Raw genomic sequence first — 22,751 nt, forward strand, 5'->3', positions numbered from 1 at the left:
TTAAAATGTTCCACCTCACCTTTACAGGTGGTGGTACTCAGTTCCACCCCGTCCCCCCTCACTTTAACCCCTGTTTATGGGGATAGATAAAACGTCTCCAAGCTTCATATAATTACCCCATAGACGGAAAGACAGAGCACCACATGGGTGCAGAGCATCACATGGGTGCATCGATGGGTCGAGGGTGACAAGGGGTGGGCATAGACGAACAGACAGTCATATACAGCACAGACAGAGCACAATGTGGTGCATACTGTACATGAATGGACAGACAGACAGATGGATGGACGGATGGTAAGGGATAGGGGATGTCACTGTCATTGGGACTGTGCACAAACAGTCCTTGTCCGCGTCCATCAGCCACGCAGCACCGGCGTCGCTGCTGAAGCCGCACTTCAAGAAGCGGGTCCAAGCGCACCTTCAAGGTGGCTCCGCCTCCCGGCAAACTCCTTTTTCCCAATAAGTAGAATGCACCTGGCACACAGCAGTACCAATTAAAAAAATACATAAAAAATTAACAATTCAAAAGGGTGCAGTAGGCTTGTCTTCGTGGCCCGCCCAAAGCCTCCAGGGCCATAACAGCTGCATTCCCTTCACCCTGTATAGTTACGCCACTGCCTGCTTGTATAACAGGTTTGGTTTTTTAGTTCAATTAAAGGGCCAGATGCACTAAGCATCAAAAGTGATAAAACGGAGAGTGATAAACAACCAGCCAGGATTAGGGTGTGGCCTCACAGCCCGGTCCCTAGGTTTCATTACTGCGGGGGTCCATGAGATTCATCCGGAGGGACCTTGGCTGCAGTTCCGGTTACTATACAGGAAGAGGAACTGGATTCTGCACCTAACTTTGCATTGCCCCCAGCTCCAGTTACTGAGCAAGAGTCAGCCCTGTGGAGCCCACACTCTCTGCACCCTCCCAGTGCCACGGCTATTTTGCCATAGGGGAGGCGGCCATTTTCCAAGTGATTTTCCTATTGCACTTGCACTGGGAAAATGGCTACAGCACCATTTTGCAGGTGAATTGTGCAACATTGCTGACACCTAATACACAACTCATGAAAGGTAAGTATTCAAGAAATAGTGCGGAATATACTGGCCCTTATTCAGATCTGATCGCAGTACAAATTTGTTCTTAAAATGGGCAAATCCATGTGCACTGCAGATGGGGCAGATGTAACATGTATAGAAAGAGTTAGGTTTGGGTGTGTTGAATTGAAACTGATATTTATATTACAGTGTAAAAAAAGCTTAGTGCATCTGAGGGACACTTGAACCAGGCTCGAGATTCTGGGGGTCCCTCAGACCATCAGGGATCTCAATAGTCCAGTTCTTGTGCCCACCTTGTCTATGCCACTTCTGTATTTAGCAGGGCACAGGAACAGGCAGTAAAAGAGGAAGCTTGGCATACTGTAGTAAAGTTTGTTTTGTCCCCGTGCTGCACATGTGACGCCATGATGTTGTGCCTCTGGTTCAAAAACCACAAAGGAGATGAGCAATTGTCTGAAGAGACATGGGAAGGGGGATGGTGCTGAAGTGACACAGACAAGGATGAGGCTGGAGAGACATGGGAGATGGTCCAATGTCTGACCAGCACTTAACTACTGGGAGAGCAAAGGAGTACCCAAAAAACTGAGTGTGTCCGGCTGGCCCCAAGGTTTAGGTTACAACCCCTATTATGTTCTTCATCCTTTTTTGGGGGGTGGCATATCACCCAGCTCAGCATCACCCCCAAAACATTTCCATTTGACTACTAATACCTATAAAATCATCATTATCATTACACAGTAGTAATAGAATACAATGAGGTCACATTACCTGCAGTGCGCTCCGCTGTCTGCCGTCACTGCGCACTGCTTCATCCCGTGAGCTATAAACGAGGCCCTTTCCAGGCAGCACTGCAGCTCTTCAGGAAATCCGCCGCCGCTACATAAATGTGTGATTTTTGAAAGATAATCTAAGAGAAGTTCTACGGAAGCCGCTGCAGGAAAAGATTCAAATGTTACATTATCTGCTTGTTCTAGAGTACGCGCACATTACATATAGCGATGCCAGCACAAAAAAGGGCCTGTAACTCTTTGGACGCCAACAACTCTGTTCAAAATATCCGCTAACAATGCCGGCGTCGCTCACATTTGTTAAATAAATTCAAATAAAAAATGTTATGTAATAAAAGATGATATTTCCTATATAAAGTAAACATTACAGGTCATTATAATGAATAAAAATGTTTGCTTGCCAATTTTAACACCTATTTTGACAAAATTCACTTGGCACTCAAAGGGTTAAGACCCATAAAATCTGCAGAACTAGTACATTACTTTATTTGTGTTAGGCTGGGTGTACACCTGAACGATACTGGGAAAAATTTGCCGTATTGGAATGACATCCATCATCGTCTGGTTGGCCGTGCAGTGCGGCTAACCAGAGAAGCCCACATACGACCCTTATATGGGCTTCTCTGGTTAGCCGCACTGCACGGCCAACCAGATGATCTACTATGCAACTTGGTTCCGATCAGGTGGTGTCTTCAGCCAACCAGAGGATATGTCGGTCCAATTTACAGCACAGTCAATCTACAGACCATTACTAAAATTAGCCAGTGATCATTGTAGTGTGTATAAAAGCAACGATGCACTGTACTGTTTATAACAAGACAATACGATACTGTATATCATTCGGCTGTATGCGAGATCGCAAAGTGTATACACCCAATAGCATATGTTCTGGACTAAAGGAAAATTGGTTGTAAAACCAGTCCAACAACATGTTATTCTAGTGTGTACCCAGCACTGTCTGTAAACTGCACACTCTCCCATTTCTGGGATCCTAAAAGGGCGTGGCTTGATGGGGAGTGTGGGTGTGGCTTGGCATGATTGTGGGTTTGGTTTTGGAAAGATTTGGGTGTGGTTGTCATGCTCACCAGAGCCTTCTGTTATCAGGGGTAATGATGCAAACATCCTATGATCTATTTGTCCACTTCAGAATATTTGATAGTGATGTAGTAGTGCTCCTCATAGTGACTATGGGGAGTCTGTATAATACAGACTCCCCATAGTCACTATGAGGAGCACTACTACATCATTTAAGCAACAGGACATGCCAGGGACTGTTTGTGGATCTATGGAGTCTTTTTTTCAAAACTCTCATATCCTGAAAAAAAATGTGTAAATATCCCAGATAATTTTTTTTTTTTTAGCTGTGCACAGATATTTATTAGCAAAGTACAGTACTGTATATTACCATTGAATGCTTAAAGCAAGTACTGTACCGCCCTCTATTGAAGCTTACAGTATCTTCCCTGCGAGATTAATTTGTGTTTGATTGTAAAACAAAAGTGGTCATTTAATAAAGTTGAATTAAGCAACCAATCATACACTTGCTACTAATATCTAACTTGCACTCCACATGAAAGCTCATCACTGATTAGCTGCTGTTTTTCAAGGCAAAATGCATCAGAAGTAAATGCACTGTTATTACAAGACCTCCAATGTAAGAAAAACACCTAAATAAATATTTTAACGAACGTTTACAAATATCCTTTCTAGAATTATCAATGAATCTTTGTATTCTTACACCTAAATCGCTCATTTTTGCAAAAAAAATCTTTTTGTACAAATCATATGGATAAGTTCAATTTCAACAATATTAAAGTCTGATTGTTTATATACAGTAACATCTACTTGTCCTATATTGTCTTGTGCTGTAAATCATTGTTTTCTTGTTTTACTGATTTGTATATGTACTCTGCTAGGCTGTGCTGAACCCTTGTGGCTCCATACAAATAAATAATAATAATATTATTAATAATAATAATAATGAAAAAAATTATAATTATAAATTAATGGTAATATAGTAGATCAATGACATAAAACTCAGACATTTAATATTTTTTTTATAATTTGGTGTTACTTAGATAGACACCCTCTACTTCAGTGGTCAGGGAACTCGGTCCTCATTACCCCACACAGTGCATGTTTTGCTGGTAACCCAGCAGGTGCACAGGTGTACTAATTACTCACAGACACATTTTAAAAGGTCCGCAGGTGGAGTTAATTATTTCACTTCTGACTTTGTGAGGAGACCTGCAAAACATGCCCTGCGTGGGGTAATGGGGACCGAGTTCCCTGACCACTGCTCTACTTCTTCAATGCAGTTGTACAGTATGTTTAGAAATCTTGTCAGTGTAAAACATTTCTAAGTACAATGTCAGTGTAAAACATTTCTAAGTACATACCTTTAGATTTTTCCATAGTGGTAGAGTAACTCTCAGTTCTTCCTCCCCAAATGGAGATTCCCTGCTTAAATAACTCACACGGACTAGTAGAAACCTTTAATTTTGAAAGAAAGAATGCAAATGACTTAAACGTTCCTCAAAGGTATTTTAGTTGTAGATGATAAAGGGGAGGACGTGACTGTGAAAAGTGAACTGAACTCACCGACTCCCTGTGTTACCTAAATATATATATATATAGTGCTCAGTCATGTGTAATTGCAGAGTCAGCTTCATTTGGTTTATGTAACTACTAGCCGGGAGTTACACAAGCCAATGGAAAGCCCTGCCCAATTTTAGATTACATATCTTATCTGCTGTCTGCCTCTCCCCTCCTCTTTCCTATTGCTCGCTATTGGTGCATGTGAAAGTTCAAAGGAATTTGCCCTTTTTGTGCAACTAACAATAGAAAGTAAAAATACTGGATGCGTTACATAAGCCAACAACATCACAATGTGTCTGAGTGCCTTATGAGCCTTGTGTTTTGTATACACTAGGCATTACATACACAGAGAGGACAAATAAGGGGCTGCACATGTAAGGCCATATACTTTGTGCTGAGGATTAATTCATGCAGTAACTAGAGGTGCTAATAATTTTACAGCAGTAAACTGGTGTTTGGGAACGGAGCTACTGCATGTTGTATAACCTGGTGACACATTAATATATTATGTAAACAGATGACGCAGTATAGATTATTAATTGCCCAAAGCTGGGTAAACACTTCAAGATGTATGAACCAACATTTGCCAATGCCGGCAGCGACAAGTAATATTGTGTGTGTGGGGGGTGGATATTAATGATATCCGACTGTATCTCGTGTGTACATGCAGGACAATGGAAGACTTCGTTAATGACTCACAAGTCATTAATGTGTGCGTGCACACTAGACAGACACACTAGATAATATCGTTATGTAATCGTTAGCATGCAAATCATTAACTTTTATCATCTAGTGGTTCCCAACCTTGGTCCGCTAGTACCCCCCAAAGGTTCACGTTTTCCAGGTCTCCATACAGATTTGCAAGTCAAATAATTAGCTCCAGCTGTGGATCTTTTAAATGTGTCAGTGCAGTGCCAGGTTTAGCCTTCGGGGGGCCCGAAAACACAGAGTAAAGGCAATATAAACTTGGTCAATGGGTAACTGCAGGGATATATAAATATATATATATATATATATATACATATATACATACATACATACCACATAAAAAGCCTGTGTTTGTCCCTCTGCACCTTACTCTGTAGGAGACCTCACAGTCCCCAGTGCTGCCTCTGATTAAAAACCCTCCCATGACTAGGCTGCCGCTGCTGTTGTCCATGGGACCTGACAAGCATGTAATGAGCTCCACCAATCAGAGCTCAGCACAAACGTCTCAGCCTCTGCTCTCTGGTGCAAAGTGTCATGGGACTAAAGGCCCCCATACACTAGAGCGACTTGTCCTTAGGACAAGTCGCCCCCGACTTCCCCCTGAGCTTCCCCGGCTGCTCCCCGGGGGAGCTTGATTAGATTGGCACTTGATGTGCCATTTTTTACATGTGATAAATCGTCTCGATTTATCACATGTAAAAAACCCGGGGGGGGAGGGGCTACAGAGCAGGGCTGCTGGTCGGAGCAGGGGGGCTGGGGACGCTGCGGGGGACACAGGCAGCATAGAGCCGGGCAGAGGGAGCCGGGAGCTGTCAGTGCTAGAAAAAAAAGCCTATACAATGAATGGGCAGCCTGTGATTGGCTGAGCGCTCTCTCAGCCAATTGCTGAGTGTTCAGTACTGACAGCTCCCGGCTCCCCCTGCCCGGCTCTATGCCGCCTGTGTCCCCCGCATCGTCCCCAGCCCCCCCTGCTCCCTCCACCGCCGCGCCGCCCCACTAGGTCCCAAGTCGGGTGGTCGGACGTGCAGCAGGTCCGACCACCTGACGAAGATCTGATGCGCACGGGACCGCGCATCGGATCTGAGGGGACATCAAAACTTTGGTCTGATTTCGGCCAGATCCGACTGATCTGGCCGAAATCTGACCAAAATCGGCTAGAGTATGGGGGCCTTTAGTCAACTCTCAGTAATGCACTGCACACTCCTGATGCTCAGCACCATTAATCATTGTCACATTGGCAGATAGGTGAAGCTGCAGCACTACCCCACTCCCAAGCACGAAACATTTAGGTAAAAAAAAATATATATATATATCTTTTGAAAAATACATGCCAACCGTACTGACCCCTTGTGCCCCCATTATAATCCAGCCCTGTGTCAGTGAGTAATAAGTGCACCTGTGCCCTGTTGGGTGACCTGGAAAATTTGATCTGTTGGGGGTACTTGAGGACCGAGGTTGGGATCCAATGATCTAGTGTGTACACACCTTAACCCCTTCAATGGCAATCCCGAGAATTTTCCGTGCTGTACCTCAGTGTCCAGTCTGGCAAGCCCGCAAAATTCTCAGGATTGCCACTGTTTAGAGCCGGGCTGAGTTCAATCACTGAACTTAAGCAGCTTTAGCGCTGCCCGGCTCCCTCCCCCTCCGTCATGCCTCCTCCTCCCCGCTCCTCCCCCCTTTTCTATTGAAGTCCCTGGCGCCGGCTTATGACAAGCCAGCTGCCAGGGTCAGGGACAGGGTGCGAGTGCGCAGGTCCGGGCAGCCGCTGATTGATAGTTCAGCGGCGCTGCCCGGACCCAGGGAGGCAGTGGTGTTTTTTTTTAAGGGAGCGCTCCCCATAAAGAACTTACCCAGTGGGGAGCGCTCCCAAAAAAAACCCCACCACTGAAGGGGTTAAGGGCGGTATTCAATTCCCCTGTCGGAAATAGTGTCCGCCGCCTATTCAATGCTGCTGTTTCCGACAGTATTGAAGGCAGATTACGACTTTAAAACAAATCAGATCTGTTTTGTAGGAAACAGCTGTGGATTGTCGCACCCGTTTTCGCAGACACGCCCACTTTCTGACACTGGAACATTGAACATTGAATTCCAACTTGTAGTAGAGCGGAGCGAAAATGGCCCAGAATTTCGACTGTCATTACGTTCCGAATTGATCCCGGATTGAATACCCCACTAAGTGCCATACTATAAAAAATAATAATTATGCGATTATGATGGGGGGTTTGAGATGGGTAAAAAAATGTACATATATAAAAATAAAGAGGATACAGAGAGACAGAGGGTGACAGAGAGGAGCAAACAAGCCACAAGCAAACATGGGTGGAGAAGTCTTCCAGGAAGGCTGGACAGCCAAGTGCGCATGATGCTGTTGACAGATGACAGCTTGTGAACTGAGCTGGACTTGAAGCAGACATCAACCTCAGATCACTAACAATTCCTTTACTGGCCTATCTATATATAAAATGCTAACTACTCCTCACCTCTATGAGGTGAAATACTGTCACCGGCCACTAGAGGCCACCCGACGGGCTACATTACGTGCTAAAATATGTCATGACAAAGTGGAAGCAATTTTTGCAGGGATAATAATCTGTATCAAACTTGCTGTTTATGGAAAGAGGGAGCTATGAAGACAGAGATTGGAGGTAGGAGCAGATAGGGATTGAGGGTGGGTGGAGAGTTAGTGGGCTAAAAACTGTCACTGCTCAAAGTGTATGTAAAAACTGTCACAGCTCAAAGTGAACATATATTGCAGAAGCCGTTATTTTGATGGGATTTTTACTAGTTGCTTATAAACTGCGCTATGTGGTCACAGAAAAAGGGAAGCCGATCATGTTGACACACGCAGAGGAGGACCAGTAGAGGACTGTGGGGCCTATACCTGTGCAGCACAGTAAAAGCCTGTGACTAAATTAGCTGTTATTGTGTGTTCCCAACTTGACCTCGCAGTTCCTCTGGCGTTGCCATCTACCCAACTTTGAAATCATTGCTCTTAATCAGATGCACATAATGCTACACTGATAATGCTATGGTGGATAATTTGTAAGCAACATTTAATCTTTCTTGGAATCTGATGTACATAAAATACCTAGAGGTTAAATTATTTCGCTTACATCACTAAGATCTGCACAGACTTGAAATCTTGGCAATCTTGGTGTCATTCTTGGAGCCAGCAGTTCATACTATAAAGGTGGAGACGTAGGTCAAATATTATACCTTCTACCACCCCAACCAACTGATATCCCAGAAACATTCTTACATGATTTATAAGGGGGGGGGGGGGGGGGGGGTTCTTCAATAGAACCTCCAATTTAGTAAATAAACCCCATGTGAGCAATTAATGAATAATCTTAATTCTCTTGGTTCTGGAAGCCCATTTTTCAGTTCAGGTGATGTGGTTGTTCAAACCAATTCTGTAAACAGACATGTCCAAACTATGACCCTCCAGTTGTTGTGAAACTACAAGTCCCATCATGCCTTGCCACATTTTTTTCTAAGGGAATGCTAAAAATATGGCAAGGCATGCTGGTACGTGTAGTTTCACAACAGCTGGAGGGCCACAGTTTGGACATGCCTGCTGGAAGATGTTCCATTGGGTTGGAGATAGTTGTTGGAGATGTGGGAAGGACTCGGGACCCCTGGCCGGATGACCCACTTATTGCAAACTTTTGTTGATAAAGTGGAAAATATTCTGGGTGCTGGAAGACCCTGAGTGGTAAATGTATGCAGCAGTGATAAGGGAAGAGAAGTGAGCCAGAGGAGAGGTGGCCCAGGGCAACCAATCAGCTGCTCTGTATAATTTTATGTTATGCCAATTATAGATGTTACATCAGTGCTGATTGGTTGCCATGGTCACTTCTCCACTGGCTCACTTCTCCTCCCTTATCACTGCTTCGTACATCTGCCCCTGAGTTCTGTATAATGTACTTACACATAGTATACTAATAAATATACATTTTGTCCTTTGGGCTTAGCTGCTACAGTGGCTGGGCACATCCTCTGTGACCCAGGTAATGGGCTCTATGCGGTGCAGAACCTCCTTCTCTCCCGCTCCCTCTGTGGAGGCTCAGACCACCGACCACATCGCACTGCACGGCCACTGCTGGTTCAGTTGTCAGCACTCTGCATCAGGTGGAAGCCATCTGACGTGTAAGTGCTGACACCTGCTCAGGCAGTGCCCAGATAACTCTGATCTTAGGCATCCTGCGGTTGGTACCAAGACAGAGACAAGGCTGTCTCCATCGCTGAAAAACAAATTGGTCCGTCAAAGGGGGTTTCATGGTTCAATGCAGCATCTATGAATCAGTGAATCACTGAGATAAATGTACAAGATAATCTCTTATATATTTGGCTACATCTGTCACTCAAAGTGTGTCTGGAGCTATAACGCTGGGTGGAGCCTCTGACTCACATGACTGACTCACATGACAGAGAACCAGCCCAGTGAGGCCACAGACAGTGCCAGACACCCTCTGCCTCTCCATGTTACACAGCAAAGACACAGCTACTCACCAGACACACCAGGCGAGCGCCCCACACCTCCATACCTCCCAACATGACCCTCTCCAGGAGGGACAGAATGCTCTGTTTGTGGACTTCCATCTTAATTTATGATTGTCATCACCTGTCATTTTAAACAGGGTAATTGATAAGAAAGGTGTTTAAGCACAGGTGATGGTAATCCATAAATTAAGAAGAAAGTCCAGAAACAGAGCAATGTGTCCCTCCTGGAGAGGGTCATGTTGGGTATGCACCTCCCCCCCCCCCCCCATTAACGGCATCCCCACGATTAAATGGCACATGCAAAACACTGACATGGCTATGGTCGACAATGAAAAAGGTTGACAAGATTTATTTTTCACTTTTTCAATGTTTTCATATTCATTCTCATGTGTCGACATGGACACCAATGAAGTGCCACACTTATGTCAACATTTACATTTGTTGACCTTTCTGTGTTGATTTTTTCTTGTGGCGATTCGCGGCACCCCCCGCGACCCCCCTCCCGCATTTCGCGGCCCCACCCCGTGACACCCCCTCCTGCAATTCGCGGCACCCCACGACCCCCCCCCCCACGATTCGCGCCAACCCCCCGCCCCCCACGACCCCCCCCTAACGCGATTCCCCCACCCCTGACCCCCCCCCCCCTCCTGTCATTGCGGCAACCCCCCGCCCCTGCGACCCACCCTCCCGCGATTCACTGCAACCCCCCGCGCCCCCCCATCCCACGATTCGCGGCACCCACACCCCCCCCGCGACCCCCCCTCCCGTAATTCACGGCATCCACCCACGACCCCTCCTCCCGTGATTCGCGGACACCCCTCACCTCCTCCATCCCCCCCCCACCCCCGCGCGTGATTCACAGCAACCCCAGGATTAAATGGCACATGCAAAACACTGGCACGGCTATGGTCGACAATGAAAAAGGTTGACATGAGTTTTTAAAGATTTTTTTTTTTATGTTTTCATATTCATTCTCATGTGTTGACATGGACACCGATGAAGTGCCACACTTATGTCAACATTTACATGTGTTGAACTTTCTGTGTTGATTTTTTCTTGTAGCAATTTTTTTTCAGTGACAACTATGAACTATGTGCACGTCAACCATCAACCAATTCTTTGTATAATATATAACACCTGTTCTGTTTTACTGTAGGTGTTTTAAGTCAGACCTTTTACTGCTACTATTACTGTTTATGTAAATGCATTCTGAATGACAGCAACATCCTACCATCCTTCTACAAGAATATATAACCAACTAGGTGATTCATCGCGCCCCGTGCCCCCCCCTGCCCGCAATTCACGGACCCCCCGCACACCCCCCTCCCGCGATTCGCAACCCCCCCTCGCGCAATTCACGCCCCTCCCACGCTTTGCGGACCCCCGCCCTCTCCCGCGATTCGCCGACACCTGCGCCCCCTCCCTCCCTTGATTCACGGCACCCCCCGCGCCCCTCCCGCAATTCACGGCACCCCTAAGCCCTTCTTTAGTCCCCCGTATACTCACACACCCCTATCACTACCCAGCTTCCTGCTCTCCTGAACCGTAACTTCCACCACTGGGGAGTCGCTGACGCTGTTTTGCCCACATGCCCCTATCATGCCTCATAGCCCAGCCTCCTGCTCTCATGAACCCGAACTCCCACCCAGTAGGAGGAGACACTGACTAAGGGCCACCATCCTGTACTCCTGTACTGCCACGCTGGACCCTCACCCACTGGCAGAAGCTGCACAGTATCTCCCACCCTCCTCTTTAGTCCCCCTTATGCCCACACACCCCTATCACTACCCAGCCTCCTGTTTTCCTGTGTTGTGACCTCCGCCAGTGGGGAGCCGCTGACTCAGAAACACCCTACTATACTATTGCACACACACACCTAAACAACATGCACACACAGCCCCCCCACACCCACAAATGTCACTGTAACATCCACACTATCAATGTACATCTTACTCTGTAACCGCTTTTTAATTAAACAAAACAATACACCCCCCTTCCACATCATATGCTCTCTATTTAACACATTTCACCTATAACTCAAGTTGCAATACAGGCCATCTTTCATACAATTCTAACCATATTTCTCACAATACATATGTTCACAAATTAAGGGGGCGCAGCCCCTTACGACGGTGTGAAGAGCGCCCGTAGGGCGCGATGAATCACCTAGTGATTAATAACTGCTGCTAAACCCTTAAGTACACCTGATGGTCATCGTGGTTGCCATTGATGGCAAAAGTGCAACTGGCCACCGATGGGGTATAAGAATGCAATAGATCGATGGACCATCAATGTTTTTACATATCAGTGGTCATCCATTTGCTTTGAAAGATTGGCCTGTGGGCCAATCAAAATAAGGGGCGTGGCTTCACGGGTGTTGGGGGTGGACCTATGCTCCGTGTGCTGGGCCCTTGATGAAAAAAGAAAAACTAAACTATTCAGTTAAGCTTCACATCGATGGTGGGAAACCACTACCAATATGGATGCATACAGCGATCGAATGCTTGCGTATTGTATATTTAATTAGACTTAAAGGGAAATAAAAAATACAACTCAAGGTGATTCAGACCCGCCCGCTGCAAGCTGAATTCGCTCCCCTGTTTGATGTTAGGGATTTGCGCATGTGCAAACCCCCAGAGCGAACGCCTTCTTCGAGTTTCACACATTTGCTGGGGGGTTCACTTCACAGTGAGAGGGTAGGGGGGGGCGGGCATGGGGGTGCCATTTATCCACTTGCTAGGCAGCTAATATACGCTGCCTAGCAAGCAGATCTGAATAAGGCCCTCTTTTTTAAATACTCCTCCCCCACCCCGGGGTCTGATGACGTTGGCAGCTCTGCGGAAGTTGCTGGGAAAAATGGCGCAGTGGAGATCTGCACATGGACGTAAAGGCCCCCCATACACTGAGCCGATTTGGTCCGATTTCGGTCGATTTCAAAGAATCAGTCCATTAAATCTGACCAAATCGGCTGTCCCTGACATGCCGTCGGGTCCGATGCACGGTCCCGTGTGCATCGGACCCGAGCAGGTGGTCGAACCTGCTGGCCGTCCGACCACCCATCCTGGGACCTCGCTCCTGGCGAGACTGGCGGGAAGCAGGGATGCATGCGATCCATTACAACAAATTGTAGGGCATCGGGTGTCCGTACACTGCTGCGACACATCGCAGCAGTGTATGGGCACCTTTAGAGTCTGACCCCTCTATAGCCCAGACCCTATAGCACTGTGCTACGCGGCTGCCGCAAGAGAGGAGAGCGGATCCCGGGCGGAGGAATCTGCGCTCAGGACTACTCCTCCTTAAAACTCTGCTAATCTATGCTGAGAGTAAAACACGAAATTTATAGGGTAATCTTTTTACTCTTTTTAAAATATATACTGCTACTTACTGTATATAAGGTAGCTAGGTTTTTTTTTCTACTACTTACGAGTGTTCCAAAAAATTTTAATTAACTTTTAAGTAATGCATATTGTATAACTCAGAAGCCACCTTCTGTCACACGAGAACATCGTGTTAAATAAGCAATTATGTCAACAGGCCTTTCCCAACCTGTCACTCTGATTACAATCACTAGGTTCCAACACCCCGCCCCCTGACATACTGTACAGGCATTTCTGAGGTTATACAACGCAGGTTTTATAAAATCACGTTGATGCTTTGTCTGGGTCCATCCCTCCTGTATCTACTGGCTGCCCAAAACTATAAAACATGTCCTTTTGTGCAAGACGGATCATATTTTCCTAGTAGGGGATCATAGATATCAAAACAGAAGAAAAACATATCAAAACAGAGTCTGCAGAGATGCCAGCGGGCGAATTTTACCCAGTCACCCCAGTCAGAGGTGCCACTAAAGGTGGCACCCCAGCTAGTCGGAACGGACAGAAAGAATACCAGCTCATGCAAGTAAAGGATACTTGGTGTTGCGTTGAAAGCGACAAAGGCATCTGCCCACCATGGCAAGAAGACCAGGTGATTGTGTCCCAGGCCAAACTGTAAGTACTGTACTTCATACCCCATGGGGCTGCTTATAGTGATCTCACCAGTCATTCACTAGCAGAAGTATAGTGACCTAAGTCACTGGTGCACAGTGCATTATTGTGTCTGACGGTTAACGTCTATGTTCCTATATACTGTATGTACTGTATGGGGTAAAAGTTTCATATATTGCAAAAACGAAAAAAACATTTAACTTGTTTACAACAGCTCTCTGCAAATGAAGGCTTAGTCTGGCTCAAACTAGTTTCAGAAAAGCCTCACAGCTAAAAATAAGAGCTTGTTGTAGAACTACAAGTTCCAGATCGCCTTCTTGGGGTGCGGCAATGGCCCAGAGATGGATGTAGTTAGCGCAGCCGCTGTCTTTGCGCGCAGCGGCGGCTGCGCTAAAATATGCAATATCCGCAGGAGTTTTAAGAAGTCGATTGACGGTTTCTGTTATGCGCAGCTGCGTCCTCGGATTCATCATTGATCATCTGCGTGTGCTTCAGATGTCTAGTAACCCTCAGGCTATCCCGAAAGTCTGGTTAGATCATGCTGCAGAGGCCAGGAAATCTGAACCAGTCCCTGAATTCAGTCTATGTGGGAGCATCCCACTGTGAGGGGCGCTCTTCCTACACACAGATCAATGCGTCACGTCTTCCCCTGTAGACGCACTACACAGAATGACGTCCGGTGGGTTGGGAATTGGGGAGCAGAACAATTACAGTTCTTCCTATACCTGAAGAAAAAAACGTGACTCGTTTATTTTATTAATGTGTAAGTAACCATGTTTTAAATGTTTGAAAGGTGCACATACATCTTTTAACCCTTCATTTTCCACCATAAATCAATCACCATTAGTGGCACAGGTAGGATTTTTAAAGGAGGGTTTCCAAATGTAATCCAAAATCTCCCACTCTGCAGCGCATTGGAGTAAGTCCGGGAGTCCGGGGGAGCGGTAACAGCCCTAAAAATTGGTCTTTTTATACATTGGATACTGTATGGAATACAGTATTGATATTTAACAGTACAGATGGTCCATAGTATAGGCTGTTTCAAACATATAAATAACATTAGTGGTCAGGAAAAGGTTAAACATATAATAATTAAATACATAAACATAATAGAACAAATACTGCACTTTCTCACTCCCACTTCATGGTAAGGCTCCTGTCTCTTCCTCCTGGCAGCTGCTCTCTGGTCCATTGTTCTGTTTGAGGGCTCAGATCCACACATACAGTAAATGTGGTAGAAGAAGCTGGTACACTGGGCATGTGCAGCAGTTCTGCTCTGTCCCTTACACTGCATGATGTGGTAGCTACTGTATTGTTGCAATAATCTAAGAGGAGGGGGGTTTCCAGGCAACCAGAACCCCCCCCCCCCCCCCTTCTGCGTTTGCTTATGACCATTATGCCATATCCTCAAGAATTCATTCAACTCCTCATTCGTCATAAATTTCACTCCACCATTAACCTCTCAGATAACCCCAGTTCATCATCTTCTTTATTAACCTCTTCTAACCATGGGGGAGATGTTTCAAACTTTTGAGAGAGATAAAGTGGAGAGGTTTCCCATAGAGAGTTTCCAGCTGGACCCCCTCCTCTCTGGTCAGCTGCACTGTAGCTGCTTAGCACTAGAGTCCCTAGGAGACCCTAGCACCAGAACCGTCCCTACCTGTTAGGACACCTGGGCATATTTACCCTGCACCAGAAAAAATGGTGTAGGTTCACAGGTTTAGGGTGTGGCCTCACAGCCCGGTCCCTAGGTTTCATTACTGCAAGGGTCCGGGAGATGCATTCGGAGCAGAGGTACCTTGGCTGCAGTTCCGGCTCCTACACAGGAAGAATAACTGGATTCTGCACCCAATGTTGCAGTGCAGCCCCCAACTACTGTTACAGAGCAAGAGTCAGCCCTGTAGTGTCACTCCTCAATGGGCCCGCACTCTCTGCACCCTCCCAGTGATGCCACTGCCATTTTACCATTGGGGAGGCGGCCATTTTCCAAGTGACTTTCCTACTGCACTTACACTGGGAAAATGGCTGCGGCACCATTTTGCAGGTGAATTGTGCAACGTTGCTGACACCTAATACAGGACTCATGAAAGGTAAGTATTCAAGAAATGGTGCAGGATATAATGTGTGATTTGCCCCATTGGGCACCATCTAGCGGTGGCCAGGTGGAAAATATCTCCCTATGTACTCAGCTTTGGGGAGAGATAAAGTGTTTGGAGATAAAGTACCAGCATACAAGGTCCTAACTGCCATGTTACAGGCTGTGTTTGAAAAAACAACCAAGCTGCTTGGTACTTTATCTCCGTCAACTTTATCTCTCCCCAAGGCTTTGTGAATAGACCCCAGAGTCAAAAACAGAAAATTCATACTGCCAACTCTCCTAGAACATGTAGAACCACGTGTACTTCAGGCAGAGCTGGTCAAACTCTATAACCCTGTGAAATGGGTGGGACTAGTGGTTGAGATAACACAATTCCAAGGAAGCACATCATGATTACCCTGCCCCCAAAGAACATTGAACAGTGCTCCTGCCCTCCAGTAACTCGAGTGTAGGCATGTTCAAGGTGTGTAGGGCACATGACGACCTTAGTCAGGAAGGCCTCCTTCAGATTGTAGACCAAGTAGGCCTAATAGACATATTGTCAGCAATATCTAGTTTTACTCAGGCCTAGTGTTTACAAGGCTGGAAGAATCTAACTCTCAGTTGCCATGCCCATGGCATAATTTAAGTGGGAGCCTGGTGATCTGCTCTGTGAGCACCCATTCTACTCTACTCTACTCTACTCTTCTGAGCACCACTTTTGGGCTTTAGCTCTGAAGACCAAATGGAGCGTCATTTTGTATGCATCAGCCCAAGAACCAGGTTTAGAAGTGTAGAGCAAGGATCTCCTTAGCGGATGGACAATATAACCCAAGTAGCCACATAGTCTGCTCTTTCAGTAGTTCTGCCACTGGAGAGGTCTACACCCATTCTCATTGTTGGACTGCACTTTTATGTTAAAGCTCAGTTTCTTAAATAGCATCATGGTTGCGGACCAGGTTCTGCCCTTTGGACGCTTTCCTTCATTAGGCTCAAAGTGCTATATAAAAGGAGATATGTTACCCACAGAATGTCCACATCTATGATGGTTGCTGCAAATGTCCACTAATAACAATCCAATCTGCACTCCATGGTTTCAGGATATGATGTTTATAATAGATTACGAGTCATAAGCCAAGTTCACCACCACCCCACTATACAAAGTCTGTGCTGGTGCTGTAGGGTTCTTCTCTCCTGGTCTGGCCCATCTCTGTTGCTGCAGTGCGAGCCATTGTGCATGATGGAGGTGGCACAGGTGTACCTGATTTCTGCTGGTCACCGCTTGATACTACCTGTGTGGGCCCTTTCCATCTGACATTCATTCCATTGATCCAGACAGATAAAAGGAAACATGGCCACTCCATATGGGTTTTTTTCTGCCCCTCTTCAACAATCCTAACAGATAATCTACCTATCTAACCAATCAGTGGAAAGAGTCTCAGGACCCTAGTGAATGCCCAAGGATATGCCTGACTGGTAATTCCTAATATCAGAAGGGTGGTGAGTGTCTCTTCTCGCAACCTTACCAACATTCAATCTATTAAAATAAGCTCTATATTATAAAGTTATTTTTTGTAATGCAGTTTATTGTGTTATAAAAACCAACAAGGTAAAATGTCAGTATAACATATAGTCTTATATGTTTTCTTAAACAGAACTGAAAATGTTTCAGAGTCCGGTGTTTCATGGACCATTAAAACGCCAATTTACTTCTGCTACAAAGTGGTTGAAAGTCAGAATCTTCTAGAGCCCAATAACATGACCCTTTTATACGGCCATGTTTCTGATCCCCAAGAGTTGGAAATTTACCAGAAGAAGACCCAAAAGCGCTTTGTTGTGATGGACATGACAGTTGAAAAACTATACGGTTCTAAAGTCAGAAAATATTTTGAGGCCAATCAGGTCATTTATAAGATCCTTGCACTTGAAACCACTGAGGAAACCAAGTCAATGCAGCTGGTCCTGAATATACTGGAGGAAGTCCACAAGTTTGGCCTTGACAGACGTACGGAGCCGATCATAGCAATCGGAGGGGGAGTTTGTTTGGACATTGTCGGTCTAGCTGCCTCTCTTTACAGACGCCGTACCCCCTACATCCGCGTCCCCACAACCCTCCTGTCTTACGTGGATGCAAGTGTGGGAGCAAAGAATGGAGTAAATTTTTGCAATTGTAAAAACAAGCTGGGAAGCTACACTCCGCCAACGGCCACATTTCTGGACAGGTCATTTATACAGACTATTCCACGCCGTCAGATTTCCAATGGTCTTGGAGAAATTTTAAAGGTAATGCCATAAATAGATAAGAAGCGCTGTTACTATAATTTGTTAAAGGGTATGTCCCAACTCAACCCAATTTCAGTAGATATAACCTCTTCTCCAAATACAGCCATTGAGATCTATCCCAAGAGTAAGCATTATATTTTAAAGGGTAGATTCCAAATTTAAATTAGACAAACACAAGATCGTAGACTGTAATAGGTACTGTAATGGTATATATCCATGGTCTTAGTTATGGTCTACAAACTACATTGCTTAATTTATGTACAAGTTTCACAGAAGGGTTTTGGACTCCCGGTTGGTCATTAGTGGTAATTAAGGTTTTTTGTTTATTTTACCTATTTATTTTCATTAGCTTCATTTAAGATCTTTTTTTTCCATGTGTTGGAATAATTTTTATAATTTTGATTGCAATAATAGATTTTAGAAGCTAGGTGCTGTTTCCCCTCCTTAATGCTCTGCTAGCAACGACCTGAGGACTTTCTGAGCAGGAAATCAGCGCTACAGTTGATTATAAAGGAACGTCAGGAAGGAACAGACAGTTTGAAATTGAGAAATAAGACTGACAGAGGGGCCGAGAGCATTCAAGCCTCTTGCGGACTCGGTGGAGAGTTGCACTTGCCACCTATTCTATTTTCCCTCTATGGGGGTCGTGGACACCCAAGACGGATAATAGCCTGTGTAAATCAGGATACCGACTATCGGGCTACTGACAGTTGGGATTCCGATGTCAGAGAAATGACTGTCGGGATCCCAACTGTCGATCACTCAACCGACACCCATGGGGAGCCACCTCAACAACATAAGACTTTACATTACATTAGACAGTCCAAACCTTACAGAATGAGCCAATACATTACATTAGACAGTCTCAACCCTACAGAATGAGCAATTACATTACATTAGACAGTTCCATCCTAACAGAATGAGCCATTACATTACAGTAGACAACACAAGCCTTACAAAATGAGCCATTCCATTCCATTAGTCCATTCCAACCTTACAGAATAAGCCATTACATTACATTAGACAGTCCCAACCTTACAGAATGAGCCATTACATTAGGCAGCCCCACCCTTACAGAATGAACAATTACATTACATTAGACAGACCCACCCTTACAGAATGAGCTATAACAGTACATTAGACAGCCCCACCCTTACAGAATGAGCCATGACATTCCATTAGTCAACCCCAACCTTACAGAATGAGCCATTACATTACATTAGACAGCCCCACCCTTACAGAATGAGCCATTGCATTACATTATTCAGCCCCACCCTCAACTGCATGGGTTAAAACACCATGCAAATAATATGAAAATATTTTATCTTTCAGATGGCTTTAATGAAGCACAAAGGGCTGTTTGAAGTTTTGGAAAGTCATGGAAAGTATCTTTTAGATACAAAGTTTCAATCAAGAAATGGCCTATCCGGGCACGGCGATGCCGCCCTGACAACCACAAGACTGGCTATCCAAACCATGCTGGAGGAACTTGCTCCAAACCTGTGGGAGGATAACCTTGACCGATTGGTTGACTATGGTCATGTTATAAGCCCCGAGCTCGAAATGGTACGTAGGATGCAATGTTATAATGCTACACTCAGTATTAAGGCAAAGGGGAAATCTATTTTTTAAGAATGAACACATTTCCTTCACAAGTAATAGAACCACAGGGATTGTGTCCCCGGAACCACCACATTCATGCTAATAGGAGACAGGAGTTAATACTGATAAGAGTAGTAAAGAGAATTCGGAGAATGGTAAGTAAATTCAAAAAATTCTTAGAAGACGTAATTCACAAGGATCTTCCATGACATCACCAGTACGGATAACCTAAAACCAGATAGATAGATAGATAGATAGATAGATAGATTATTCAATTCCTATTGAATGAACTCAGTAACAAAGTTGTCGCATTTTACATTACAGAAAGTTTTGCCGGCACTTATGCATGGAGAGGCAGTGAACATTGACATGGCCTTTATGACATATGTATCATATGAAAGAGGACTGGTCACAGAGGAAGAGAAAAATCGGACGCTGCAGTGCATGAGAACCTTAGAACTCCCCGTCTGGCACCAAGACTGTACTCTCCAGCTGATAAAGAAAGCATTGGGGGAACGGCTTAAACACAGCGGTGGCAAAATGCGCTTGCCTCTCCCCACCGGGCTTGGAACCGCAGGTACGGTGTGCTGAAATACTGAAAAGAGGAGACTGCTACAAATTTTATATAGATTATTAGACAATCCAATATCGATGTATGACCACTTAAAAGGGTGTTAGCCAAACCTGTCTTTGAGATCTACCACCAGTTACTGTATTTCAGACAACCTGTGGATCTATAGTAGGAATGTAGCAGGTTTGAAAATGTGACCGTTAGTAATGACTACAGCTGTGCACCAGCTAGGTGATCTGGGGAATGTGACAGTTAGTAATGACTACATCTGTGCACCAGCTAGGTGATCTGGGAAGTTTGACAGTTAGTAATGACTACAGCTTTGCACCAGCTAGGTGATCTGGGGAATGTGACAGTTAGTATTGGCTACAGCTGTGTTCAAGCTAGGTGATCTGGGGAATGTGACAGTTAGTAATGGCTACAGCTGTGCACCAGCTAGGTGATCTGGGGAATGTGACAGTTAGTATTGGCTACAGCTGTGCACCAGCTAGGGGATCTGGGGAATGTGACAGTCAGTATTGGCTACAGCTGTGCACCAGCTAGGTGATCTGGGGAATGTGACAGTTAGTATTGGCTACAGCTGTGCACCAGCTAGGTGATCTGGGGGATGTGACAGTTGGTAATGACTACAGCTGTGACAGACGTGGACTGTTGGTAGATCTCGAGGACCGGATTGGCCACCACTAGCTTAGAAGATGGAATGTTGCGTTCTCCACCCTAACTCTGTATTTTATATCTTCCAGAAATTTTCAACGATGTCAGCCCAGAATCGATCAAAAAAGCATTTGCGATGTGGGGAGAAGAGTGTCGGGAATTTTGCGCCTAGACGCAGAGTCTGCATTACGTTTATGGAGATTGATACATGAGACTTTACTACTAATATAGAAATCATCTTTCTTTGTAAAATCTCTTAAACGGATATACAACATGTGAAGTTAATGATTGCATAGTTCTAGACCCAAATAGTTCATTCTATTGAGTGGTGAAAGAAACAAATCTGAGCCACATTACAGGGCCAAGGGTCTTAATCTGGGTTACAACTGCTGTAGCATATTTTGTTGCGGTCACGTCTGTGACTGTATGCTAATGCTGGTATCAGACCATACCATGACGCACAAGCATGCATCAGACTGTGCAGGACCAGATTTTCTAATATCGCTTGGTCTGTCTGTAAATGCACCATCAGTTGCGCCATCAGATCTCGAAGCAGCTCTGCAACAGGTGCAGATTCTTAGTTTGACTGCCAGAGTGAGTGAGTAAGCACCTGTGTATGCAGACCCTTCAGCGACACACCTGCTACACTCACTCACCTTACTCATTTTTGTGCATCTGAAGTCACCCACCTGGAAATTCCCGGCACATTTCTAGTACATTTCTGATACTGTGTTTCTCAATCGCAACAGTGCCCCTGTGTGTACACTCCGTGTAATGCAGGCATACTCCTTAAGAGTTGTAAGTTGGTTGGGTATGAAATATAGTTGAGAACCCGACAGTCAGAAGACTAACAGCGGGATCCTGGCAGACAGAATCCCGACACTTCCCAGTATTTTTACCCTACTCCTACCCCTAATCCTAACCATAACCCACCCCTCCTCCAGTGTAACCCTCACCTTCCCCTACTGCAGCCTAACCCTAATGTCCCCCTCCCACAGCCTAACCCTAACTGCCACACCCCCACATCCTAACCCTAACTCCTCCCTCCCACAGATAACTCTACCCATCTCCTCCTGCAGTCTAACTGGCCACCCTCACAACCTAACCCTAATCTCTCCCTCCCACAGCTAACTCTACCCATTTCCACCTGCAGCCTTACACTAACTGCCCCTCCCGCAGCCTAATCCTGACCCCACCCCTCCCACATCCCTGAAGATTAACTCAAAGCTCCTCCTACTACAGCCTAACCCTAATGTCCCCCTACCACGGCCCCTAACCCTAACCACCACAGCCTAACTCTAACCGCCTCCTCCCACAGCTTCCTACTTTTTCATGCAACCTAGCCCTAACTGCCCACCTCTGTAGCCTAATCCTAACCCCACCCCTCCCACACCCCCACAGACTTTCTCAAACCCCCTGATACACCCAAAACCTTATGTAGCCCCCTCACAGCCTAAGTCTCCCCCCCCCCCCCCCCCCCCGACACACAGAGCATAATGCTAACCTACCCAATCACCGCAGCCTAGCCCTAACCCTCCACCTGGTGCCAACTGCCAACCTCAACCCTGGTACTACTATTTACCACTGAGATGTGTCAGCATTCTGACCATCAGTATCCCACTGTCGAGATTCCGACTGTACTGGTATTTTACGCACATCCCGTTTTAGGGGATTCTCGTGCACACGCAGTGGCAAAAAGTGTTCATCTCCAGGGGCATCGCCATTGCGAAAGGCTTCGAATCAGACCCTACTGTACATGTCTGCATCGGCCAGAATGGAAGGTGGGATCGCTGCTATCTTCATAGTGGTCTTTTTTGTTTTAAATTAGATCTACAGTAAGAATTTCCTAAAGCTTAATCCAGGCTCCCTGCTGGCATGTTGCCTGGTGCAAGTGCTCCCTATTAGCCTCCAAGGTACTGGCGCCTCGCTGGGTG

General features: G+C 45.6%; 2 protein-coding genes across 3 annotated transcripts in view; one reads left to right on the top strand and one right to left on the bottom strand.

The window, feature by feature from the left end:
* LOC146025869 (uncharacterized) overlaps positions 1 to 4,518 on the bottom strand; it is a 62,482-nt gene extending 57,964 nt beyond the window's left edge. For both annotated transcript variants that reach the window (XM_083155995.1, XM_083155994.1), the window contains exons 1-3: positions 4,437 to 4,518; positions 4,235 to 4,328; positions 1,816 to 1,978 (exon numbers count right to left, since the gene is read on the bottom strand). In XM_083155995.1, the coding sequence (XP_083012121.1) occupies positions 1,816 to 1,978; positions 4,235 to 4,250 (179 nt within the window). In that variant the 5' untranslated portion in view covers positions 4,251 to 4,328; positions 4,437 to 4,518. The remainder of the gene's footprint in view (positions 1 to 1,815; positions 1,979 to 4,234; positions 4,329 to 4,436) is intronic.
* An 8,823-nt stretch (positions 4,519 to 13,341) lies between these two features.
* On the top strand, positions 13,342 to 21,807 carry LOC146026958 (2-epi-5-epi-valiolone synthase-like). The gene is made up of 5 exons (XM_083157989.1): positions 13,342 to 13,633; positions 17,363 to 17,990; positions 19,323 to 19,556; positions 19,917 to 20,169; positions 20,907 to 21,807. Exons 1-5 carry the CDS (start codon positions 13,443 to 13,445, stop codon positions 20,987 to 20,989), a joined length of 1,389 nt encoding a protein of 462 aa, XP_083014115.1. The 5' UTR covers positions 13,342 to 13,442; the 3' UTR covers positions 20,990 to 21,807.
* The last annotated feature ends 944 nt before the right edge of the window (positions 21,808 to 22,751 follow it).

Source organism: Crinia signifera, chromosome 8 (assembly GCF_055691185.1).
Source record: "Crinia signifera chromosome 8, ASM5569118v1, whole genome shotgun sequence".
Taxonomy (NCBI): domain Eukaryota; kingdom Metazoa; phylum Chordata; class Amphibia; order Anura; family Myobatrachidae; genus Crinia; species Crinia signifera.